This window comes from Mesoplodon mirus (assembly GCF_964341445.2).
Source record: "Mesoplodon mirus genome assembly, chromosome: 9".
Classification (NCBI taxonomy): Eukaryota; Metazoa; Chordata; class Mammalia; order Artiodactyla; family Ziphiidae; genus Mesoplodon; species Mesoplodon mirus.
In genome coordinates, this window is record NC_138985.1 from 92,738,879 (window position 1) to 92,763,147 (window position 24,269).

At 47.1% G+C, this 24,269-nt stretch overlaps 1 protein-coding gene across 1 annotated transcript in view; it reads left to right on the forward strand.

Moving 5' to 3' along the window:
• The first annotated feature begins 2,319 nt into the window (after positions 1 to 2,319).
• Positions 2,320 to 24,269, forward strand: part of STRIP2 (striatin interacting protein 2) — a 43,940-nt gene continuing 21,990 nt past the window's right edge. Inside the window, exons 1-13 of the mRNA XM_082632352.1 lie at positions 2,320 to 2,579; positions 8,228 to 8,297; positions 11,558 to 11,632; positions 12,637 to 12,771; positions 14,107 to 14,227; positions 15,003 to 15,071; positions 15,269 to 15,375; positions 16,110 to 16,237; positions 17,118 to 17,321; positions 18,552 to 18,787; positions 19,039 to 19,104; positions 19,791 to 19,854; positions 20,775 to 20,846. Coding sequence (XP_082488478.1) covers positions 2,439 to 2,579; positions 8,228 to 8,297; positions 11,558 to 11,632; positions 12,637 to 12,771; positions 14,107 to 14,227; positions 15,003 to 15,071; positions 15,269 to 15,375; positions 16,110 to 16,237; positions 17,118 to 17,321; positions 18,552 to 18,787; positions 19,039 to 19,104; positions 19,791 to 19,854; positions 20,775 to 20,846 — 1,488 coding nt within the window. The 5' untranslated portion in view covers positions 2,320 to 2,438. The remainder of the gene's footprint in view (positions 2,580 to 8,227; positions 8,298 to 11,557; positions 11,633 to 12,636; positions 12,772 to 14,106; positions 14,228 to 15,002; positions 15,072 to 15,268; positions 15,376 to 16,109; positions 16,238 to 17,117; positions 17,322 to 18,551; positions 18,788 to 19,038; positions 19,105 to 19,790; positions 19,855 to 20,774; positions 20,847 to 24,269) is intronic.

Consider the following 24,269-nt stretch of genomic DNA (forward strand, 5'->3'; position numbering starts at 1 on the left):
CCTCTAATGATCAGATAGATGTCTGATCTTTACTGGCTCCCATTCTACTGCAGTGTGGAAAAGATACTGGATTGAGGTCTCTCCCCATGTTGATTCTTTGCAATCTCCATAGCACCGCTTTTTTAAACCCCATCTCCCAAAGTGAAGCCAGATGGAGCTCTAGGCTCAGCCAATGGCTTTACATAAAGGCCAGAGGGGACTTGAGAGCTGTTGTCCTCAGTTCTACTCCCAACTGAAGATTACTCTGCACCCTTGGCCCTAGGGATAGGTTGGAAAAAGAACAAAACCTCAAAAGTAGCCACTCCTGTATGTCACCATTGTTGGGGATCCTGATGATTGACTAGGCTCACAAAAGAATATGAAGTTCTGGGCTTGTCAATCCTAGAGCTCTGACTGCTTAGGAGGAGCTGTACTGGGAAGAGGGAAGGTAGAAAATTAGTTATTTTATTAAGAAGCCCCAGTGGGCTGTGCTGTGGCAGGTTTACCACACTGAAGCAGTGATGAGCTAGGTGTGGGTTGTGAATGTTAAAGCAGAGCATGAATCCTTAAGAGTTTAACAAAATTATACCCTGAAAAAAATTCCAAAATCAAATAGTTTAGGCCTTGAGCCAGGGACTTTCTTAGAAACTCATACCCATTCAATTCTGTTTAAACCAGTGGGTCTCAACCACAGAAGATTTTGCCCCCCGCAACCCCACCCAGGGATATTTTGCAATATCTGGAAACATTTTTGGTTGTCACAGCTAGGGGGAGGGTACTGCTGGCATCTCGTGAAGAGAGGCCAGGGATTCTGCTAAACAGTCTACAGTGCACAAAACAGCTCCCCACGACAAGACATTTTTCAGTCGATAGTACAGAAGAAACCCTGTGTTAAACGCACAGAAATGAGCAATACCCAGATGAACAAAAGCTACTCTCAGAGAGCTTATATCCAGGTTGAGGTGGGTGGGTGGTGGGAATGGGAGAGGAAAGGGAAAATTGTGGGTGGGTACAGTAAGGAGATGTTGGAGACCAGGGAGAGAAAGGAACTCGGAAATCTCCAAGGAGTGCTCACTCTCAACTCTGCCTTGATCTGTCACCTACTAATTAGCAGAGGAAAGTGTGAGGGAGAGATATGATACAAGAAGGGGGGATAATTCCTTTGGGCCCCTTACTTTGAGGATATAGTAGAAAATATAAGGATTGTGGATCCAGGCAGACTTGGCTGACACCAGCACAGCCTGAGTGGGTTGATGAGGGTCAAAAGAAACGCTTTCTGGAGGAGGAGGTGATGACTAAATAGAATCTTTAAGGAAGAATAGAAGTTAGCCAAGAGAAGAGCAGAGTTTCCTCCAGTGAGAGACACTGAAACAAGATATTAGAATATGATACCTTGGGAACTGCAAGCAAGGAGTAACTAGTCTCTGAGAGTCCCGGTTTCCTTGTCAGTAATATTGGATTAGTGAAAACAACCTGTAGGAGAGATATATCTGGAAAGAGTCTAGTGCAATGCCTGGAACAAAGTGGCAGTTCAACAATCCCCCCCAACTTGTTTAGGGCTTCTATTACTATCCCAGACTGCACACATATTTACTGTAAGACGCTTTTTACGTAAATTCCAAAGTGGGCAAACCACACAGCCTCATTTGCCCCAGGTAACACTGAGCCCTTAGGAAGGATCTTAGAATGAAGGAAAGGACTGGGGAACAGGTGGCGATGGGGATTTGTTCTCCAATCAACTTTTACTCCCTAGCTCACACCATGAGGAAGATGCCCCCCTTCAGCAGAGAAAGGCAGATGGCCAGGAACAGCCCGGAAAGGCACCAGCAATTTCAGTGAAGTAAAAACGGCCCCCTCAACCCCCAGTCTCCCAGTCAAGCCCTCACTCCGAGTGGAATGAGTTCGCCTCTGAAATCTCAGCTTCCAGAGAGGGAGAGTCGCTCGTTTCCTGCGGTGTCCCTGGCCACCCGGCGGTGCCATCCCTCCCCTTCGACTGAAGCGGGATTTGGAAAGTACCCAGGAGCCAGGACTTGGGGGCAGAGGTCTGTGATACTGGGGAAACGAAGACTGCAGTGGAGCAGGAGGCGGAGACTAGAGCTCCCCAAAAAGGTCGCTATTTGGGAGGGGGTAAGGGCTAAGGGACACCTAGTGAGAAGCAGAGCTGACCACCTAGAGCTCAAGGCCCAGGACGTGGGAGGTGGAGCTAAGAGCCGACCCAGGAGTGTCAGGCTACCAGCGACGCCGCGGGAGTGGGAAAAAAAAATCCCTTGAATGAGCCCCCTCCAAGTCCCGCTCAGAGAGGTCGAACAGCCAATCGCGCTGCAGGGTGGGGCTGCGGAGATAGGTCTCAACCAATAGCTGTGGAGGGGGCGGGGCCTGGCTCCCGGCGCGCGGCGGCTGTGGGGTAACCCCTGGCCGAGAGCGCAGAGCGGCAGAGGGGAGCTGCTAAGGAGAGCCGCATGGAGGACCCTGCGGCACCCGGGTCCGGGAACCCGCCTGTCAATGGCTACGGCAACGGCAACGGCAACGGCGGCGGCAAAGGGAAGCCGGCGGCGCCTAAAGGCCGGGAAACGTTCAGAAGCCAGCGGCGGGAGTCGGAGGTGAGGAGCCCGGAGAGCTTTCAGTTGGGGCCGGGAGACGCCCGGGGCGAGAAGCGTTGGCTGAGGTGTTTCGGTCGCATCCCCCTCCGCCGCCGGGAGACCCCTGCGCGCCCCGTGCCGCCTCTCGGAGCGGGCGCCTGCGGGGCCCGCCTCAGCCTGAACTCCGGGCTCTGCAGCCCCTGACCCTCCGTCTCCTGCCGCGGGTCTGGGGCTTTCTAGCCCCCTGGCCTCCCTCTGGGGGCGCGAAGATAGAGCGTGATATCCACCGTCCCGGATACTTTCACATATTTATCTCACTTAATCGCTGTAGCCCCCCCGGAGTGGTAATTCGTAAGGCCAATTTACGGAGGAGGAACAGGCGCGGAGAGGTGAAGTGAGTGGCCTGAGGGGTGGGAGGCCGGAGCCCGGCCGCAGTGAAAAGGGCCCGGCGTGGGGGCAGCCGCCCTCCCACCCCGAGGCGCCCCGAGCCGAGCAGAGCAGCCGCGTGACTTGGGCCCTTCCCCTTCCCCCCGTGTGCTGGCGAGCCCTTGAGGGAGCACTTTCCACGGACATCAGGCCCCCTCCCCGTAAGGGTTAATGATACAGGAGTCAGGCGGGTCAGTACCGGAGCGAGTGGATGGACACCCCCACGATACAGACCCACAGAGAGGAGTATGAATGTTCCCTCTTCTTAAACCCTAACTAGGAGGATGAAAGGAGTGAATTAACATTCACTCCAACCCCCTCATCCAGCCAGCTTCCATCAACTAGCCAAGAGCAGAACCGGATCTGAGCGGGGAATCAGACCACAAAATGTCAGGTGTGGAAGGGTCTGTAGAGGTCACCGGGTTTTAGCCCTTGCTTTGACGGAAGTGGGAGACAGAAGTAGCTTCTGGCACAGTGGCCAGGGGTACCAGGCTTTGCGTTCAGTCAGAGCAGGTTTTGAGGTTTTGAGGTTTTGAATCCCAGCCCTACCATTTATTCTTGGTGTGACTTTTGGCAGATTGCCAGCCTCTGAGCTCAGTTTCTTCCTCTGTAAAATGAGGTTAATACTACCTGCTTCAGAAGGTTGCGATAAAGTCAAAATGAGATAATTGAATGTGAAATGCTTAATTCAGTGCAGGCACGGTGCATGTAGTTGGTTAGCGCGCAGTAGCTCTTAGTACTATATTATCATCATCATCAAGGGACAGAACTGGTAGTAGAAGCCAGATCATAGGCATCCCAGTCCACGGTTTACCATTTGAATTTTATTTCAGTTTCAAAGGGATTTCATGTTTGCTTTCCATTTTGATACAGGCAAGCAGGAATCCATCCCATTTTATAAAAGAGAGAAATGGAGGAGGTGAAAAGACTGGCCCCAAATCACACCACCTTTCAGAGGCAGAGCTCAGCCCTCCTGCCATACTGGATCGGGGTTTTATGCACCATATCAGCTCCCTCCCTGCCTCAGGACGGATCTGGCCCTTTAGGGCACCCTGTTTCTCCTTCCCCCATAGAGACATCGTTCTTGTTCAGATGGTTTTTGGGGGGTGGGGCAGGGGGATGAGTCTTTTATTAATTCAGCAGTTGTTGAGTCCTTTCTATATGCCCAGCACTGTTTTAGGTACTAGGGATACAGCAGTCTCTCCACAGTCGGGGTGGAGAGACAGTGTGGGAGTGAATAAAATAATTTCGGAATGATATGTTCTGTGGGTGAATTAAAACTCCTCTTGAACCAGGAGGCCTTTTCCCTACCTATCAAGTCTTCCTTCAGGAAAAGGCTCTGATAGTTTTAGTCTTGCCAGTGAGTTCAGTATCCAGAGACTCAGAGCTTTCCACCTGCACCACAGTTTACCCAGTTTACCGCCTGATTGTCTGCAGCTGCACTTTTCATGTGGAAATGAACAACTGCAGTGATCCTCACCATCTGAGCTCATTGCCTGCCCAAAGGTTGGCCGGAAACATTAGCTTTCCTTCACCTTCCACTGCAGCAGGAGAGCTGCTCTTACCAGTACATCCCCTATCACAACACCCAGGTGCCAGACTCTCTGCTTGACTCTCAGATAAATGACTATCTGCTTTTCCTTCCCTCCCTCCTTTTGCATTCCTGTGGAAAACAGTCCTGGGGAGGATGATTTTCTTTCCTCTCTAGGGCTTCAGGAATTACTGGAAGAGAATTACTGTTGGCACAAGTCAACAGAGCCTCGTACATCACTGTGTTTATAGGGGCACCGTTGACCTACCCTCTCCCAATGGCTTAGTGTATGGATATCCTAACCTTAAAAGGAAGCTAGAGAATGATTGTTTGCTTAATAAAAAGATTCTTAACCTAACCAAAAGATTCACCTCAGACCTCTTACAGCCAGATTTCTTGCTTCAGGTGGTTCCCAAAGTCCTTGACAAAGTTTAACTGGTTTGTAGCAAAATGAGGAAAATTCAAGGCATTGAAGTGAGTTTTTCATAAAATGTAGTTCAATACGTTAAATTTAAAGGATGTATGTAATTTAAAACAATGTTTTTCAAACTGTAGGGAGTAACCTGTGAGTTGAGACCAACATTTTTTTAAGGAAATAGACTAATTGGAAGTACTGGTTTATCACATATAGTAGTGGTAAATATTCTTTTGTTAAACTTCTGTTCCAGTTTTGTGTGTTGGGACATGATGTAAAGTTTACTTATACTTTGACTTGCAGTCAAAAAAAGCTTCACTGCTTTTAATGGCTCTTATTCTGATATTTTGTCTTTTGCATTTTGGGGGTATTAAATGATTTTTTAAAATTATATATATATTTAAGAGATTTTTAAAGTTTCTACTTAGCAAATAAAACATCAACAACCTTACGTCATTCTCCACCATCCACCTTTTTTTTTTCTTACTGGTCCCTGTAATCCAGAAGTTTGGAAATCTTTGCTATAGTGGATTTAAACATGAATCACCTTTTTGGCAGTGTAAATTCATAAAGTGGTTTTGGAAAACAACTTGTCATGTACAAAGAGCCATACAAATAGTCATAAGGTTTGATGCATTCATTCCCATTATAAAAATCTGTCAGAAAAAAAAAAAATCTGTCAGAGAAGATCCTAAATATGAAAAAATTTATAAGTGTGTTACAGCTTCATGTATATAGTAAAGAAAAATTAAAAACAAATGTTCAACAATAGAGAATTGGTTAAGTAAGCCAATAGATATCTGTCCACTTAGCTGTTTATTTATTTATTTATTTTTAATAAAATTTTTTTTTTTTTTTTGGTTGTGCTGTGCAGTTTGTAGGATCTCAGTTCCCCCACCAGGGACTGAACCCAGGCCGTGGCAGTGAAAGCCCAGAATCCTAACCACTAGGCCATCAGGGAACTCTTCACTTAGCTGTTTAAAGTGACAGTTATAATAATATGAGACAGGGACTTCCCTGGTGGTCCAGTGGCTAAGACTCCATACTCCCAATGCAGGGGTCTCTGGTCAGGGAACTAGATCCCACATGCATGCCGCAACTAAAGATTCTGCGTGCTGCAACTAATGATCCAGCAAACTGCAACAAAGTTCCTGCATGTGGCAACGAAGATCCTGCGTGCCACAGCTGAGACCCAGCGCAGACTAAATAAATAAATATTAATTTAAAAAAAAGTAAACCTTTATCTTAAAAAAAATAATAATAGTATGAGAAAAATGCCTTTATAATATAATATTAAAATCATAAGTAGAGTAAGTAAAATTCTTAGAGTAACCGTCCACATAGTGCTACCAGGTGCTGGATTGTGTGCTAAGTGCTTTTCCTCTATTATCTCATTTAGTCCTTACAATGACCCTATGAATTATCCTCGTTTTACAGATGAGAAAACTGAGTACGTCATTTTCCAACAACTCCCTGATACCAATTCAGTTCTGACACTACCCGTAGTTAGCACAGACCCCACAAGTTAAGGGCTCAGTCCTACAAGACTGCCCCCACTTCAGATGTCAGCCACAGTGGAATCCCCAGACTACCTGCACTTCTGCCTGGCCAACTACAGATTCAGGGGTTACCATGACTGGCCCCCTCAGGTTCGATAGATTGCTAGAACAACTCGCAGAACTAAGAAAAGTGCTATATTTATGACTACAATTTTATTATAAAGAATACAACTCAGGAACAAAATGAAGAGAGGCATAGGACAAGGTATGGAGGTGGAGTGGTGGAGAAGTTCCATGCCCTCTCTGCGGCATTACCCTCCTAGCACATTGGTGTGCCCAAATCACATTGTTTCAGAGTTTTTTTGTTTGTTTGTTTTTGCGGTACGCGGGCCTCTCACTGTTGTGGCCTCTCCCGCTGCGGAGCACAAGCTCTAGACGCGCAGGCTCAGCGGCCATGGCTCACAGGCCTAGCCGCTCCGCAGCATGTGGGATCCTCCCAGACCGGGGCATGAACCCGTATCCCCTACATCAGCAGGCGGACTCTCAACCACTGCACCACCAGGGAAGCCCCAGAGTTTTTATATGGAGTTTCATTACCTAGGCATGGTTGGTCAAACCATTGGCCACTTGATTGAACTCAGTCTCCAGCCTCCTCCCCTCCCTGGAGCCCGTTTTTTGAAACTCTCACTCTAAGTCACCTCATTAGCATAAACTCAAGTATGGTTGACAGGAGCTTCTTATGAATAACAGGCACTCCTACTACTCAGGAAATTCTGAAGGTTTTAAGAGCTCTGTGCCAGGAAGGTGGGTGATGGGGCCAAGACCAAATACATTTTTTATACCACACTGAGGCACAAAGAGGTTAAGTAACTTGTTCAAGATCGCATAGTATGTGACAAGACCTGGGATTCAAATTTTTTAAAATTCATATTTATTAATATATTGGTAGGAGAAATCTATCCCAAAATGCTTAAAGAGGTTCGGGCGTAGGATTATATTAAAAATACTTTAAAAAGGGTATTATAAATTTATACATACAACATCATAGGAAATCTTGCCTTTAATACAATTTGAAGTAGAAATGCTACCTTATTTGACAGTCCTAAAATTGTGGAATATTGGAACTGAAGGACGTCTTTTTATAGATGAGGAACTATGATCCACAGAATGAAATCATACAAAATCATACAGTGGGTTAATAACAGAGCTGAAGTCAGAATCCAGTTTACTTTTTTTTTTTTTTTTTGCGGTACGCGGGCCTCTCACTATTGCGGTCTCTCCCGCTGCGGAGCACAGGCTCCAGACGCGCAGGCTCAGTGGCCATGGCTCACGGGCCCAGCCGCTCCGCGGCATGTGGGATCTTCCCGGACCGGGGCACGAACCCGCGTCCCCTGCATCGGCAGGCGGGCTCTCAACCACTGCGCCACCAGGGAAGCCCCAGTTTACTTCTTTTGTTTTCATCCGTCTTGTTTTTCTAGAGATCAGCTAGATGTTCTTCAGGTCTGTGTTTATGTAGATCAGATATGGGCACAGATTGTAGCTTTCATATCTGTTCATGGTCCTGGTCCTTTGCCCAGAGTTTCTGATTCTATATAGGAATCTTCAGCCCAGCCCCACACTGAGCCTCTAATTTTGGCTTGGAGGAGGGTACTTCTTGGATGAAAGGCCCAGATGGAACTCTCCTAGTTGCCTTCTTCCTCTAACTTTGGCCTCCAAGAGAGGTGGAAAATGAAATGAGGGTATGATCTCCTTTTGTCAGCCTTTTCCCCAAGTTACCACAAAGATTTCTCCATTACAGGGCTCTGTGGACTGCCCTACCCTGGAATTTGAGTATGGAGACACAGATGGGCACGCAGCAGAGTTGTCAGGTATGAGATAGATGGGTCTGTAAAGAGTGGAAGGTTGGCCAGGAGGAGAGGGAAGATGCCTGTGCTCTCCCCTGGCAGCTTGTCTGTTCTCAGCAAGTGGCTATAGAACACAGACTGTTCTCCACATTCCCACTTCTCTACGCCTTCCAGTGGTCAGTATCTCTTTGTTTGCTTTCACATTTCTTTCTGTGAATGCTTCCTTGGCTATGTATGGCATTCTCCATTCTTTCATTCTATCCCTGTTTTCTGCTCACCCATCTTTATTCTCTTTTGGTGCACTCTCAAATCTGTTTTCTCTCCAGCTTCTCCCCATTTCTCCTTTCTTTCTCTTCCCATAGTCACCCATATCTTTTGGGTGCCCCTTTCTGCCACCCACTCCATTGCTTTCCCATTCCATCTCTCTCTCCTTTTCTTTTCTACCTCCATCTCACCCCCTTCCCCTAATACTTGCCCCTTATTAAAGTCTCAGCAATGCCTGAAGAAAAACTGTGTAGACAACTGGCCAGCTGAGCAAAGCTGAACATGTCATCTATATCCATCACAGTGGAGCTCTGCTTGGATGTTTCTGAGCTGGGGTTGAGTGATCCCATTCTTCTTTTTAGCTTGGCTAAACGTGATCTCCTTGCATTGAGGGCCTCCATGTTACACGTGCTACAAATGCCAGTTATTAATAATGAGCTTTGGGTGGAAATTATGTGAAAGTTAAATATTCTGTCACATGAAAGTGACACTTTAAGACAGGCTTTTTCAGAGAAAAGAGACAAACACTTTTAAAGAAGTTCTTGTGAATAAGCATAGGGAGTAAATTTTGTGATGAGTGACAGAAATAGAGAGCTAAGTTTAATAACTAACAAAGGATTAGAATCCAGAATATGAATACACACATACACACACACACATAGAGAGAAAGAAATGAACATCCCAATAGAGACTATAGATAAATGGTCAAAGAATATGAATAGGAATTCACAGAACAGAAAACCATGTGTTCAGTAAATATATGAAAAGATTTTCAATTATGTTAGGAAATGGGGAAAAACAAATTAAAATGGTGAGATATTATTCAACAATCATCAGATGCAAAATTTAAAAGCCTGGGGTTGGTGAGGGTACAGAGAAATGAGTACTTTTTATACATGGCTTGGCATGAGGGAACAGAGTATAAAATTGGAAAACAGTTTGGTTATATCTAGCAAAGTCGAATTCACACGTATTATGACCCAACGATTCTAGATGTACACTTTAAAGAAATTCTTGGGCCCAAAAAAACACTTACAAAGATGTTTGTTGTCGCCACTGTGAAAAATTGAAAACAACTTAGTAGGGGAATGGATAAACTGCAGTATATCAATATATTAGGCTACTGTATAGTCATTAAAATAATTGATCTATATCAATATGCTTCAGTGTCAATAAATATTAAAAACATATTAAAGGGGAGAAGAAACAGTGACAAAATAATTTATACATGCATCAAAAACCTGCTTAAACACACAAGTCTAAAAGATGTTTCTAAGAAGTCTAGTTGCACACTTGATTGAGAACCGTGTCAGTTAAGTGAATGGATGTGTTCATCACACTGCTTTTCATGTAAACTATTGAAAGACATAATAAAAAATGCTTCTAAGAAAAAATAATTTATACAATATGATACTGCTTGGATAAAAACTTGAAAAACAGAACAATATCATGTGTTGTTTACAGGCACATAGATATGTACTAAAAGTATAAAAATAGGCATGTGAAGCATACATACCAATTTCATCATAGTGATTATCTCTAGCGAGGAAAATAAGACTGGGAAGGAAGAAGGGACTTTAGCTGTCTGAAGCAAATATGACAAGTGTTAACATTTGTTTAATCTGAGTAGAAGATAAACACGGTGTCTTTTATGTACTCTGTATTTACCTGTAGTATATGAAAGTTCATGATCTAAACTTTAAAAATAAGACAAAAGCAAAGTTCAGTCCCTAAGAGCCTTGCTCCCTGTTTTAACTGGGTTTGTGCTCTACTCTTAAAATATATATATATCTACACTACTCACTAATGACTGAAGAATTTAACAGACAGAGCTGGGATTTGTTTCTGGTCACTCCAGGATTCTGGAACTCAGGACTCAAAAGCCCTGGCTCCCAGACAAGGTATTCTTTTTTTTTTTTTTTTTTTTTTTTTGCGGTACACGGGCCTCTCACTGTTGTGGCCTCTCCCGTTGCGGAGCACAGGCTCCGGACGTGCAGGCTCAGCGGCCATGGCCCACAGGCCCAGCCGCTCCGCGGCATATGGGATCCTCCCGGCCCGGGGCACCAACCCGTGTCCCCTGCATCGGCAGGCGGACTCCCAACCACTGCGCCACCAGGGAAGCCCCCAGACAAGGTATTCTTGACCATTAGACAGCTGGCTGGAATATAAGTGAATTTCTCTTGCTTTGTGAATTATCTGTGACCTAGTTAAATTTCCAGCAAGGGTCTTAGTTAGGGAACAGAGTTTTGAGGAAGCACCTATTGGCTTAATGACTTCACTTCTTCATCCTCTGTAAGATGAGTGTACTTGTGTAATGTTCTGGAGTGTGTGTGTGTGTGTGTGTGTGTGTGTGTGTGTGTGTGTGTGTGTGTGTGTGTGTAGGAAAGGGCATTTTTATTTCTCATAAGCTGTCTGCATTTTGTATTGAGAGGCTGCTGTCAGCAAAGTTAGATTTTCCTGGGCACAGGCCGCCCTTTGGCAATCAAAGCTGCTTCTGTATGGTTTGATTCTGCTTCTGCCTGGGTGGCCGTGGGCAGGAACATAAACTTCTGTACCCTTCGAGGAAACTCAGCAGGGAGAGAATGAACTGGCTCCTTGTATAGCACAAGGATCTTGCCTCTAAATTTCAGGAGTTGTGTTGCCCCCTTTTCCCCTAGAGACAGGATTAGTCCCAGTCTGGGTTGACAAGCAGAAAGGGTTGCAGCCCTAAGAACCAGGAGTGATGACATTCAGCCCTCTCTGTTCCAGCCCTCCTCCTGGCCCTCACCAAATGTTGGAGCCTGCCTTCTCTGCTGTAGCAGCCAGCTGGCAGGAGGAGGACAGGTTTGATGGTTTAATCACCCAGGGACACAAGTGGCTATTTTTAACTGCTCCGAAAAGGAGGAAGCTGACTCTGGATTGAATTGGACACAGGAATGTGTTGGAAGCTTTAGCTCTTTCATGCCACCTTCTCCACCCCAGGCCCCTTCTATAAGGATCTGCTGAATGTTTGTGACTCTGTCCTATCTTTCCTGCCACAGAATTGTATAGCTACACTGAACACCCGGAATTCACCACTAACAGGAGGTGCTTTGAAGAAGATTTCAAGACCCAAGGTGATCCCAGATCCTTATTCCTAGAGATATGCTTTTTCTCTCCATGATATTCAAGGCTGATCTAGAAAAAGCCTAAAATAAAGTATGATCCTTCTTCATCCTCTCCATAGCCATATAACTTCTCTATTCCTTTTTGCATATGGGACACAGAGTTTCCTATATCTCAAGTGGAGAGGTCACGGAGTAGAAGCAAGAGAAGCCTGAACTGGTTCCCTTTCCCTGATGTCAAGGGCCCAGAGAACAGAGGAATGGGGAGGTGGGGCTGGACTGGTTCCCTGCTGCCTGGTAACCCTGTGCCCAGCCTAGTCTTCGACCTTAGTGTTCAATCCCTGTTTCCAATTCTGCCTCACTCCTCATAGCATCTGGTAATAATTTCATGTGCCCACCCTGTGATCCACTCAGACCTCCATTTCCTTACTTGGTCAGTGGCAATTCAGTGTTCAACTCAGAAAATGTGTGGTGAGTACCCATTTTGTGCCAGAGATGCAGGAGGCAAGGGTGAAGGTGAATTTACAGTATCTTTAAAGAAATTGTAGTCAGATAGCAGAGGGGAGATGTGTACGTCACAAAACTAGCTAAGGCCAAGAGGAAAATGGGAAGTGTCATTAGAGAAGTAAAAAGTATCATGTGGGACAGAGCTTCTGGCTGGAGCATTAGTGGAAAAGAGGTGATTTTGTATTGAACCTGTAAGGATGAATAAGAATTGGATACATAGGGAGATAGAGGGAACTCCTTGAGGAAAGGCAGAGAGATGGAACCATATAGGCTGGGGAGGGGAAGCGGAAATGGAGGGGATGTGGAGGAAGATGAGGCTCTAGAGTGGGCCAGAACATTTGGGTTTTTTACTTTTCCCATCCCTTATTCTTTCTCAGCTAAACAAGGAAAGCTTTCGAAGAGAAGAATTTATTGGGGGGCTGAGATCAGAGGTACATATGCTATCAGGAGCCTTTCCAGGAAGGAGAGGCAACAGCTGACACTAGATCTGTATGGCCTTCTGTTCCCAGTGCAGGGTAAGGAGTGGCTGGAGTTGGAGGAAGATGCCCAGAAGGCCTATGTGATGGGACTCCTGGACCGGCTGGAGGTGGTCAGTAGGGAACGGCGACTGAAGGTGGCCCGAGCTGTTCTCTACCTGGCCCAAGGTGAGTGGCCAGCTTTGCCAACTTGAGAGGGGTGGACACTAGAGAGAGAGACGGTGTTAGCAGGACTAGGATGAGGCAAGCCACGCTGGGAAAGCAAGGTTCCTGCCTCTCGAGGACAGATCTTGTCATGTGCTAGAAGTAACCTTGTGCTTATGCGAAAGATGAGGAGATGATGGTAGGTACTGTTCTGGATCCCTTGGAATCGGCCTTTCTCTTTCCAGACATGCCAGGATTTCTTATAGGGTTCTTTTTTTCCTTAGCCTGGGCTATAATCCTATGTGGAGACTAGCAAGAGGGTCACTGTGGCCAGAGCTGACAGTGTACCACCAGCTGAGCATGGAGGTTTCTTTTACCAGCTGTGGCCTGGCTCTGACACTGAGAGGAGGCAGGGAGGGTGCCACCAATTTACACATGGACCCGCTGCATTGTTTCTCATTGGCATTTAGAAGGTCCAAGCCAACATAGCAGGAGGAATGGATGCTGTGAGTAATTTGGAGAATCAGAACTCAATGAGATTAACTAAGGAAAGCTTCCCAGAAGAGACCTATTAGCCAGGTGTTGGAAAGAAAATTGAGCCTAGCTGGAGTGGTAAAAGAAAGCCCTGAGGTCAGAAATAAGAGGACTGTTGACAGAACCAACTAGTTGGGAGCTAAAAAAACTGTAAAAGAAAAATCATAAATGGAGAGGAAAGAGAGTGGACATCTGGTGAAGGGACGACTGCAGTAAACAAGGCAGTGCTCAAGCCTATCTCTTGGGTCTGGCACTCTGGCCAAGTTCCAGCTGCCACTACCTTCATCTTTTTGCCTGAGGACTTTCTGTGTAGCCAGGAAGTGCTAGGGAATTAATGTTCTCCCCTAGCCCAGCAGCATGCCTCAGTGACTGCCAGGGGTTAGTGGATGAGCAGCTTGACCACCTCACCCCTCTTGGGTGGGATGATTCTGAGTTGTTTGTTTTATGTGTTCCAGAGCTTCTCCCCACTTGGGATTGAGCTCTTGGCTGCCTTCTCTTCCCTATCTCACTTCCCCACTTCTCTACCGATGGTTCCTGGGGTCAACTCCCAAATAAGCTACTTGCATTTGAATCCTTATCTCTGGATCTGCTTCTCAGGGAGCTCAAACTTCAGACAGACCAGTGATGAGCACACTGCACCTAACCCTGGAGACTGCTGCTCCTCTCCCCGGCCTCATTCCAGGAAGTCCTGGGGGGCACTTGTCCTTTGTTAACCTAATTTTTGGGCAGAGTGTTGGGAGATAGTCTTCAGATCATGGGGCAGGGTGGAAAGAACTGGGATAACCCCCTCCCCCTCAACCCCTGTGGCACTGTCTGGTCCTTTAGGCACTTTTGGGGAATGTGATTCAGAAGTCGATGTACTCCACTGGTCCAGGTACAACTGCTTCCTGCTCTATCAGATGGGGACCTTCTCAGCCTTCCTGGAGCTACTCCACGTGGAAATCGAGTGAGAAGCCTTAGGGGAGGGCTGGCGACCCCCTTCCTTGAAGGGTGCCTCATCTCCTGTGCTGGTTCCCTCACTGTAGAGCCCTCTGTGGAAGCTGGGTCTACTCACACCTCCTCCAAAGCTCACTGACAGTCCCCCTCCATCCAGCCATGGTCTCTGATAGTCTGTCCTGCTCCCTAAGCTTGGGCTCATCAGCAGGCTCTGCCCCACTTACAGCTTCAATCCTGGGCTTCAGGGGCCGATCCTGTATTGCTTTTGTATCCAAATACCTTCTTAGCTCAGCCTAACTGTGGACTCCATGAAGGAAGCTGTTCTACCTGAGAACATGACCCAAGACGGACGGGACCAATTCCTGTTGCTGTGCCCAGTTCTTTCCCTCATGGTTACATCTCTAGAAGTGGCCTTATCTGCTGCTACCACTATAGTGACCCCTCATATTGTCTCATGCCGATCACCCAGGAGTTTTAGTGGAGCGAATTCTGTTTATTATTCACCAAGTGTTGCTTAGCATCTGTTTTGTGTCCAGCACAGTACTAGACACAGCGGAGATTTTAAGAGGAGCAAATATCATAGACCCTGCCCTTGCCTGTCTTCACCACAGATAAGGGTTTGTCTAGGTGGCAGGAGAATTCTATGGGCTCCTCTACCTTAGACCAATTTCTTTAACTACATAGCCAGGGAATGGCAGGTACTCATGTTTGTGCATATGATAAGTGTGCAACACGGAGTAAAGAGGCCTTACGGGTTCCTGTTTTCTCCCTCATCCCTGTGGCAGCAACAGCCAGGCCTGTAGCAGTGCTCTTCGGAAACCAGCCATCTCCATTGCTGATAGCACAGAGCTCCGGTGAGTGGGCCTGCCCATGGGATTGGAACAGGGGATCGTTAGCAATGGGTTACCTTTGCCCAAATTTCAGACGCACCCAGGCCACTAGAAGTTGCTAATTCCACTGGGTTGGGCCACCACAGAGACCATCCCTGAGGTCTCAGACTATAGGTTGGAAACTGCCTTGGGAACCTCTTGTGACCCTTCTATAACCTCAGGGTGCTGCTGAGTGTCATGTACCTAATGGTGGAAAATATCCGCCTGGAGCGAGAGACAGACTCCTACGGGTGGAGGACAGCCCGGGAGACCTTCCGCACTGAACTGAGTAAGAAGTGGCACTCGAGGTGCCTGTGGCAGAGGGGAGGCATAGCATCTGCCTAGGAGAGACAGACAGTTCTTCTTTCTTCTTCTTCTTCTTCGTCTTCTTCTTTTTTTTTTTAGAACTAACATTCCTTCTTTTAGGACAGAGATACTTTGTGGTGGGCTTGAGGGCCTGGTTTGATTGCCCCTGTGTCTATGAGCTAGGCCCAGTCATATGTCTTCTCTATATCTTGGTTTTGGTCTCCTTGGTTATAAATGGGAATAGTCATCCCTCTCCCATTCGATCACAAATCCCACATGAAAAAAATGAGTTGACTTACCTTGAAAATATGAGTTGGTATTGTCATCAGTCAGGGATAAGATATGAAGGCCTTTGGGATTTAAAAATATATACTATATTTGTTGATGTGGGAAAGTGAGTTGTGATCTACAAAATGCATTGAGTTCCTCAGCCAGGAAGCATCTTTATTACCGTTGATTATCTTTATTACCGTTACTTCTAGTTTGATATCCACCCCCAAGCTTTGGGAGCTATGCCATTTTAACTCCATGACCTCCCTTATCCTGCCCTCAGGGGGTTCACTCTGGGGCTCTCTAAACCTCCTTCTAAGGACCAAGTACTCAGATTCTTTGTGGGAAGGTGAGTGCCTTCCTCAGCTTCCAGAAACAGGGTTACAGGGACTGCGTCTCAGCTGCTTCATCCTCACTTTCTCACTTGCCTCTCTCCACAACCCCCAGGCTTCTCCATGCATAATGAGGAGCCTTTTGCCCTTCTGCTTTTCTCTATGGTCACCAAGTTCTGCAGCGGTCTGGCTCCCCACTTCCCCATAAAGAAGGTCCTGCTTCTGCTCTGGAAAGTAGTCATGGTGAGTGACTGATTCACCCCTCTCCCATCTCATCAGATCAGCAGTGCCCTCTGCCACCTCAGTTTCTTCTAGTCTGGTTCCAGGAGGCTGGAGCTAGGCAGAAGAATAGGGCAGCTGTTAGCCAGTGGAGGGGCAATAAGGCTGTCCTAGAGAAATCAGATGTTCTGTTTCAGAGTAGGTTACCTATTTCTGTTGGACTGATGGGAGATGCCACTTTTTGAGTTGGGGTGTCATTGCACCTTCCCCTGATAGAGCTAATGTTTCATGGAAAGAACACTGGCTGAGAGTTGGGAGATCTGGCCTCTGCTGATACTGAGAAACCTCGGGCAATTCTCTGTGTCTCAGTTTCTCTAGCTGTAAAATGTGGGCTTTAGTGCCTGCTCTCCATCCAGATAAATAGAGGATTTGCTTTTAAAAAATGAAGTCCTCATAAGTGTATGGTTGCAGTTTTGTTACTAATTATTCAACCCTATCCTTCCTCTGACTGGCTGAACAACATACCCTCCAGGGCAGGCCTTGAGTGATTCTGGGGGGTTGTAGTATCTAGATCTGCTCCTTAAAAGGGGGTACATTTTCCTGTTTTTTTCAGTGGAGGCCCCCAGTAGTCCTTTTCCTTATTTCTGGTGATGTTTCCAGCCCTGGGTCAGTAAATAATGCTTTATCCTGACCCCTGAGCTCTGAGGGTTAATAACCACCTCTGAGACTGGGGATGGTGACCATATTTTTTGCCTCCTGCTGTTTTATTACTTCCTAATTAAGGAGGGGGTCTGAGGGGACTGGAGGTTGTGGCTCTTCCTCTCCATCCATGCTTCCCTGACCTTGCTCCCTCTGACTTCCCCCCCTTCCTCTCTTCTCTGCCCCTTTCCCGTTTAACCCTTAGTTTACCCTCGGTGGATTTGAGCAGCTGCAGGCTCTCAAAGTACAGAAGCGGGAAGAATTGGGCCTGCCTCCACTGGCTGAGGACAGTATCCAGGTGGTGAAGAGCATGCGTGCTGCCTCCCCGCCCTCTTACACTCTCGACCTGGGGGAGTCTCAGCTGGCACCACCACCCTCCAAACTGCGAGGCCGCCGTGGTTCTCGAAGGGTATGGACTAAAGCAGACAGTAGTGTTGTGACACTAGCTGGCCAAAAATCAAGATTCTAAGCAGCTCTGGATATGGTAGGAAAGAGCAGTAAATGAACCAGCTCTCCTGCCCCTGACTAGCCCTGAGACCAACCTGAAATCTTGGAGTCTGTACTTCGGCCTCTATTCCCGAGCCCTGACAGGGTCCTGGGCTGTCAAGATGTAACATTGTGATATCACATCATAGATCCATGTCTTGCTAAGGATCACTGGCCTAGACCTCAGTGCCTGGAGTTCCCTAGCACCCTGAACAACAGTTGGGGTATAATCCTGGGCATAGGTACCTGGTTGAGGCACTTTATCATTGTCTTCGCAGTAAGATTTACTCTGAGCCAGCCATGCTCTTATCTGGCCTTGGAACCAGAGGCTTACACTTACAAGATGACTGGTTAGGGTTCTATAGTCTGCATCCCTAGAAAGGTCACAATGACAAGTTGTGCTGAGAGCTGACCATGCTCCCATGAACTTACCTGCCTGATCTACTTGAGTTCACCAACTACAGGTGACAGGCTCGGACAGTCACACTCAGTAATCTAGTCTACATTATCTGCAATGTGATTTTTTTTAACCTTTATTCTTTTGTTTTATAAAGTAATGCTTACTCATTATAGAAAATTTAGAACAAATATAAAAATGTGAAGAAGGGAGGAAAAAAAAAGTCACCCACAATCTTAACAACCAGAGGCAATCACTGTTAACTTTTTGGCCTATTTCTGTCCAACCTTTTTTTCTTTCTGTGACAAGATTTAAAATTCCAGACTTGCTTCCCTCTGCCTAGCAGCAAGCTTCTGTCCTCCTCTTCCTCAGTCAGCCAGCTGGTGTATGCTCACAGAAGGCAAACTAATTGAATGTTCACCTAAGTAGAGCATAATTAGGAAGGAAAGTGCTGGCAAAAAAAAAAGGCATCAGTGCTTTCTGAAAGCTAAGTAACTGTGACTTTGGGATTCTCAGTGCTCTGTTTCCCAGCCTTTGGCGTGGTTGTGGGAGAGCTGCTTGCTTGCAATTGGGCCTGGTGGGGACAGTAGGGTTGAGATGGGAAGGGAAAGGTCTCACTAGAGATGGGTTCTTACTTCCATGTTCCCTGCAGTCTAGCAGCCTGTGGGTTGGGGTGGTCTCAGACAAGGATGCCCAGGGTGAGATCTCTGCACACCTTCCCTCTCTCCTTCCACCCACTCCCCTCCAACCCCCCAGCAACTCCTTACTAAGCAGGACAGCTTGGACATCTACAACGAAAGAGATCTCTTTAAGACTGAGGAACCAGCCACAGAGGAGGAAGAGGAGTCTGCTGGCGATGGAGAGCGTACCTTGGATGGAGAGTTAGACTTGCTAGAGCAGGACCCTCTAGTACCACCTCCACCCTCACAGGCACCCCTCTCTGCTGAGCGGGTGGCCTTTCCCAAGGGCCTACCGTGGACCCCAAAGGTCAGGTAGGTTTGATAACACCAAGCACCCTGAGCTTCGGGGTTTCAGTCACTGGAGGCCCAGGGTGGAGTGGTCTATGTATTCAAGGCTCAGTAAGCTGGGCTGGGAGTCAGAACCCCTGGGTTTGAAGTTCCCTGCTGTCTTCCCCTACTGTTCCAGTTCTCCAACTGGAAGAGTAGGAGCCCAGTAAGGGTCCTTCTCTCAAGGTTTGCTTTTCTTCCCTTCTCTGGGATTCGTCTCTCCACCATCCTCTCAGACAGAAGGACATTGAACACTTCTTGGAGATGAGCAGGAACAAGTTCATCGGATTCACTCTGGGGCAGTAAGTGACTGGATGGTCAGAACTGGCTATAGAGTGGTTTTTAGGGGGCCAGGGGAGCGGGTGGCCTAGAGTGAGAGATGTTGCCTGGTCGTGATTATACAACCCAGAGCCATGGGCAGCTCCCAGTGACTGCTTTGGGGTCTTGCCATGGAGTTTTTTCCTTCCAGTTTCCTAGAACTTTTATGTTCTCATCCAGGTGTAGGACCTTGAGCAACAAGTCATTTCCCTCTTGCACATCAATTTCCTCATCAGAGTGTTATTTTATGGTCCCTGCAAACCCTTCTGTAATGGGCCAGAATTCTGTGAAGAAGCGACATGGTTGGAACAGATCTTTCCCCATTCCCCCACCCTCTTGAATCCTCACTGGTTGCTACAAAACCTGAGAAACCATTGTTACTACCATTTCACTGTCAAAAGTGTTGGGCAACATGCCCTTTTAAGTAGGAACCTGCTCCCAGACAAAGTGAGTCCCCAAAAGACTATACAGAAATCCTAATTTTCAGGGACACTTCTCTGTACCATTATTCTTTTTATGTCCTGAAGCAACGATGGGGGACTTGGTAGCTTGCAGAGAAAGATCCAGGATACCAGATGGTGAAAGTGGCATGGTCCACATGACTCCAGGGGGTATTGGTGATTCTCTCTACTTTTGATCCTTATGATCTGGTGTGTCTTGCATTTCACAGGGACACAGATACCTTGGTTGGATTACCCAGGCCCATCCATGAGAGTGTGAAGACCCTCAAGCAGGTGACCAGGGTGGGCTCTAAGTCTTCAGGGATAGGGAGCCATCAAGGCAAGTTGGATGACTAGGGTCCTGGGTCCTGGGTGGTGCTCTTCCACCAGACACGTTCTGAACCTGTTATTCTGTACTTCCTCCGCAGGCATTTTGGCCAAAGAGGTAAAAAATCAGGTCTCTCTGTACCTACTCAGTGTCCTACATTTAGATAGATGAACAAGTTCTCCTTTCTTCCTCTCATTCCTTTTCCCTCCTCCCACCCTTCTCTCTCTTCCCACTTATTGCTTCCTTTCCTTTCCTTCTCCTTAGAGGCTCACTAACTTCCACAGGCCCAGGATTGAGTAGCAGTCTGCTCTGTATCCAAAGTGTGTGTGTGCACGAATAAGAGTAGTCATTCCTTGCACAGACCTTGATCCCCACCCCACCCCATCATCATCACTCTGTACACACACGGACACACATACAGGCACATGCAGCAAAACTCTCAGGGCAGTGGTTCAGGGGCAAGGACCTATTCTTGGCTTCCCCTTGCACGTTTTTTTTGTTTGTTTTTTTTTTTAAAGGCTGCGCCATGCAGCATGCAGGATCTTAGTTCCCCAACCAGGGATTGAACCCGTGCGCCCTGCGTTGGGAGCACGGAGACTTAACCACTGGACCACCAGGGAAGTCCCTCCCCTTGCACTTTGGTTGAAGGTAAACGCTAAGGTATTTGCTGCCCTTCCAACATGGAAATATGGAATAAACACTGTATTGAAGCACTTTGCTGCTGTTCATGATGCAAAGGTATTAAGGCTCCTGCCTTCAAAGGGTGCGTGGTGTATTTGGGCTGACAGACCCATAAACAGGACATTTCCTTGTCCCTGGGGAAATGATCGCTGGTACACATGTGATCGAGGCCCTCAGCCCCTTGTTAATGTCTTATGTTTCCCAGCACAAGTACATCTCCATCGCAGACGTTCAGATCAAGAATGAGGAGGAGCTAGAGAAGTGCCCCATGTCTTTGGTGAGTCACGGGGATCCTGCACAGGAGGAAATCTGTCTGCAGTGCTGTCGCAGAACTCGCGTGCATGCTCTCGGACTCTTACTGTACGCTAGGCAAAGCAAGGTCTCTACTTTCATGATACATTAAAGTTGGAGAAAAACGATAAGTAATTAAGGAAAAAAGAAGACTTTCAGAGAATGGTAGATATGGTTAAGAAAATTTAAATAGGGTGACATATCATGTAGTAGACTCTTTTAGATTGGGCAATCAGGGTATGTAGACCTCTGAGATGGTGATAATTACCTAAGATCTGAGGTATAAGAAGGAGCTGGCCGTAAGAACATCAGGGGAAAGAGCATTCGAAGCAGAGCGAACAGACTTACTAAGAAGGTGAGAGCAAGCTCAGAATGTTAGAGGTAGTGGATGAAGGCTAGTGTGGCTGGAGCACAGTGGGGAGGGGGAAGGTTGTCCGAGATGGGGTCAGAGAGGTGGCCTGGGGCCACTTTACACAGGACATTTAAGTGAACATAGGGAGCTTGAAGTTGATTCAAGTGACAAAGGGAAGCCTTTGGAGATTTTAAACCGGGGAGTGACATCTATCTTTTTATAATAAAAACCATTGGCTACTTTGTAAAGGCTGGATGAGGAAAGAGTGGAAGCAGGGAGGTTGGGAAGCTCTTAAAATAGTCAAGGTGAGAGATGATGGTGTTTTAGATGGCGGTAGGAAGTGTGGAGATAGGGAGAAGTGGATGAATTTGGTTTATATTTTGGAGGTGCAGCTGACAGGAGTTGCAGTTCAATTGGCTGTGGATAGAGAGACATAAAGGGCAATAAAGAATAAGTACCGGGGCTTCCCTGGTGGCGCAGTGGTTGAGAGTCCGCCTGCCGATGTAGGAGACACGGGTTCGTGCCCCGGTCCGGGAAGATCCCACATGCCACGGAGCAACTAAGCCCGTGAGCCATGGCCGCTGAGCCTGCACGTCCGGAGCCTGTACTCCGCAACGGGACAGGCCACAACAGTGAGAGGCCCACGTACCGCAAAAAAAAAAAAAAAAAAAAAAGAATAAGTACCATTTGTCAAGATGAGGAGTTCTGTTTTTTGTTTTTTAAATTAATTTATTTATTTTTATTTCTGGCTGTGTTGGGTCTTTGTTGCTGCGCGCAGGCTTTCTCTAGCTGCGGTGAGTGGGGACTACTCTTCGTTGCGGTGTGCGGGCTTCTCATTGCGGCAGCTTCTTGTTGCAGAGCGTGGGCTCAGTAGTTGTGGCACAAGGGCTTAGCTGCTCCACGGCATGTGGGATCTTCCCAGACCAGGGCTCGAACCCGTGTCCCGTGCATTGGCAGGCAGATTCTTAACCACTGCGCCACCAGGGAAGCCCTGTTTTGGGGGGTTTTTTAATGTGTTTTTTTCCCCCCTGTTTTTCTTTTTCTTTCATTTCTTTTTTGTGGGTGGGGGCACCGTGCTGTGCGGCTTGCAGTATCTTAGTTCCCCAACCAGGGACTGAACCCCGGTCCCACAGCAGTGATAACGTGGAGTCCTAACCACTGGACTGCCAGTGAATTCCTAGGAGTTCTGTCTTATCAAGGGTTCTATTTTGGTTGTACTAAGACTTAGATGTCCATTAGACACCCATGCAGAGCAGCCAAGCAATTAGGTATATGGGTCTAGAGTTCTAGAGAGAGGACTGACTTAGGGAAATAAATTTGGGAACTGTTGACTCATGGACAGTGTTAAAAGCCATCGAACTGGCTGAGATAACCTGAGGAGGGAGTAAAGATAGAGAATGGAACCCAGGGCAAAGCCCTGGGGCACACCAATATGTCAAGGATGGGATGATTCAGGAAAGGAGCCAAGAAAAAGAAAAACCTTCAGTGAGGTGGGAGGAAATCCAGGAGATTGTGATGCCATAAAAGCTAAGCAAAGAAAGTCTTTCAAGGCTTCCCTGGTGGCGCAGTGGTTGAGAATCCGCCTGCCAATGCAGGGGACACGGGTTAGGTCCCTGGTCCGGGAAGATCCCACGTGCTGCGGAGCAACTAAGCCCATGCGCCACAACTACTGAGCCTGCGCTCTAGAGCCCGTGAGCCACAACTACTGAAGCCCACGTGCTTAGAGCCCGTGTTCTGCAACAAGAGGAGCCACCGCAATGAGAAGCCTGTGCACTGCAACGAAGAGTAGCCCCCGCTCACCGCAACTAGAGAAAGCCCGCATGCAGCAACGAAGACCCAACACAGCCAAAAATAAATAAATAAAATAAATAAATTTATTAAAAAAAAAAAAGTCTTTCAAGAAGAAGGGGGCGATCAGCTATGTTAAATGTTGCTAATAAATGGTGCTTGATAAGACCTGAGGTGCCCATTGACTTTGGCAACATAGAGATAACTGGTGACCTTGATAAGAGCAACCTCAAGTGAAGTGGTGGGGCTGGAAGCCTAGTTGGAGTGTATTGAAAAGGGAATGTAAATGTTGTGAAAAGGAAGGTAGAAATGGGATGGTAGCCGAAGGAGGATGTGGGTCAAGGGAACGTTTTATAGCTAGGAGATACTGGAGTGTGTTTATGTCCTAAAAGGTTGATCCAGGAGAAAGGAGATAATTATAGAACTTATGCATTCAATAAAGCAAAAGGGTGTGAGCACCAGCGGAGGGTAGCCTTTGATAGGAGCACGGGTGGTTCATCCTTCATGTCAAGAAGGAAGGTAGAGATTCTGATAGATTTGGTGTTGAGAAAATAAGGCTGTGCCTGTCTGATTGCTTCTGTTTTGTCCATGAAGTGAGAGGTAGGGTCAACAACTGTTGAGGGGCTGTGGGATGAGGGGATTGGTTTGAAGAGAGGGGAGAACGTATGAAATAGGCCTTTTAGAGAACAGCAATGCAAACATGCAGGATTGCCAGGGTTATTATCCATTTAAGCAGCAGCCGAGTTGTGTGGGATAGAAGGGGGCTGGTTACTCCTCCTTGCCTCAGGGTCTCATGGCAGTGACCCTTGTCCTGTAATAGAGCGACCTGTGGGGGAGGAAGGACTGCACGGGCCAAAGATGACAGTGGCGTGAGTAGCCTCTTGATAAAGGGCTACTCTGATAAAGGGCTTAAGTGCGGTCATCACAAGGACAGAGCTGTGCATGAGGGGCCTGGTCAGAAAGGAGGAAGGGATGTTGTAGAGGGTAGTGGAGAAGGGAAAAAAATAGTTTCCACCTAAAATTTTCCCTGCTTATACTCCTTCCTGCCTCTCCAGGCCTTTATTAACCCTCTCTATTGAGTCACCTACCTCTCCTTTCTGACTTTGGAGCAGCCCAGAGCTCTCAGATGGCCTCAGATTGACACCATAGGAAGTGCCTCTGTGTGGGGTGTCAGTTCCAGTGTCCCAGGCGTACCTGTGGCCTGAGCTAAGCCCAAGTATGTCCAGCAAAGCAGTAGTCTGAGCCAACTCCTTGGTGGGAGTTCTTTTT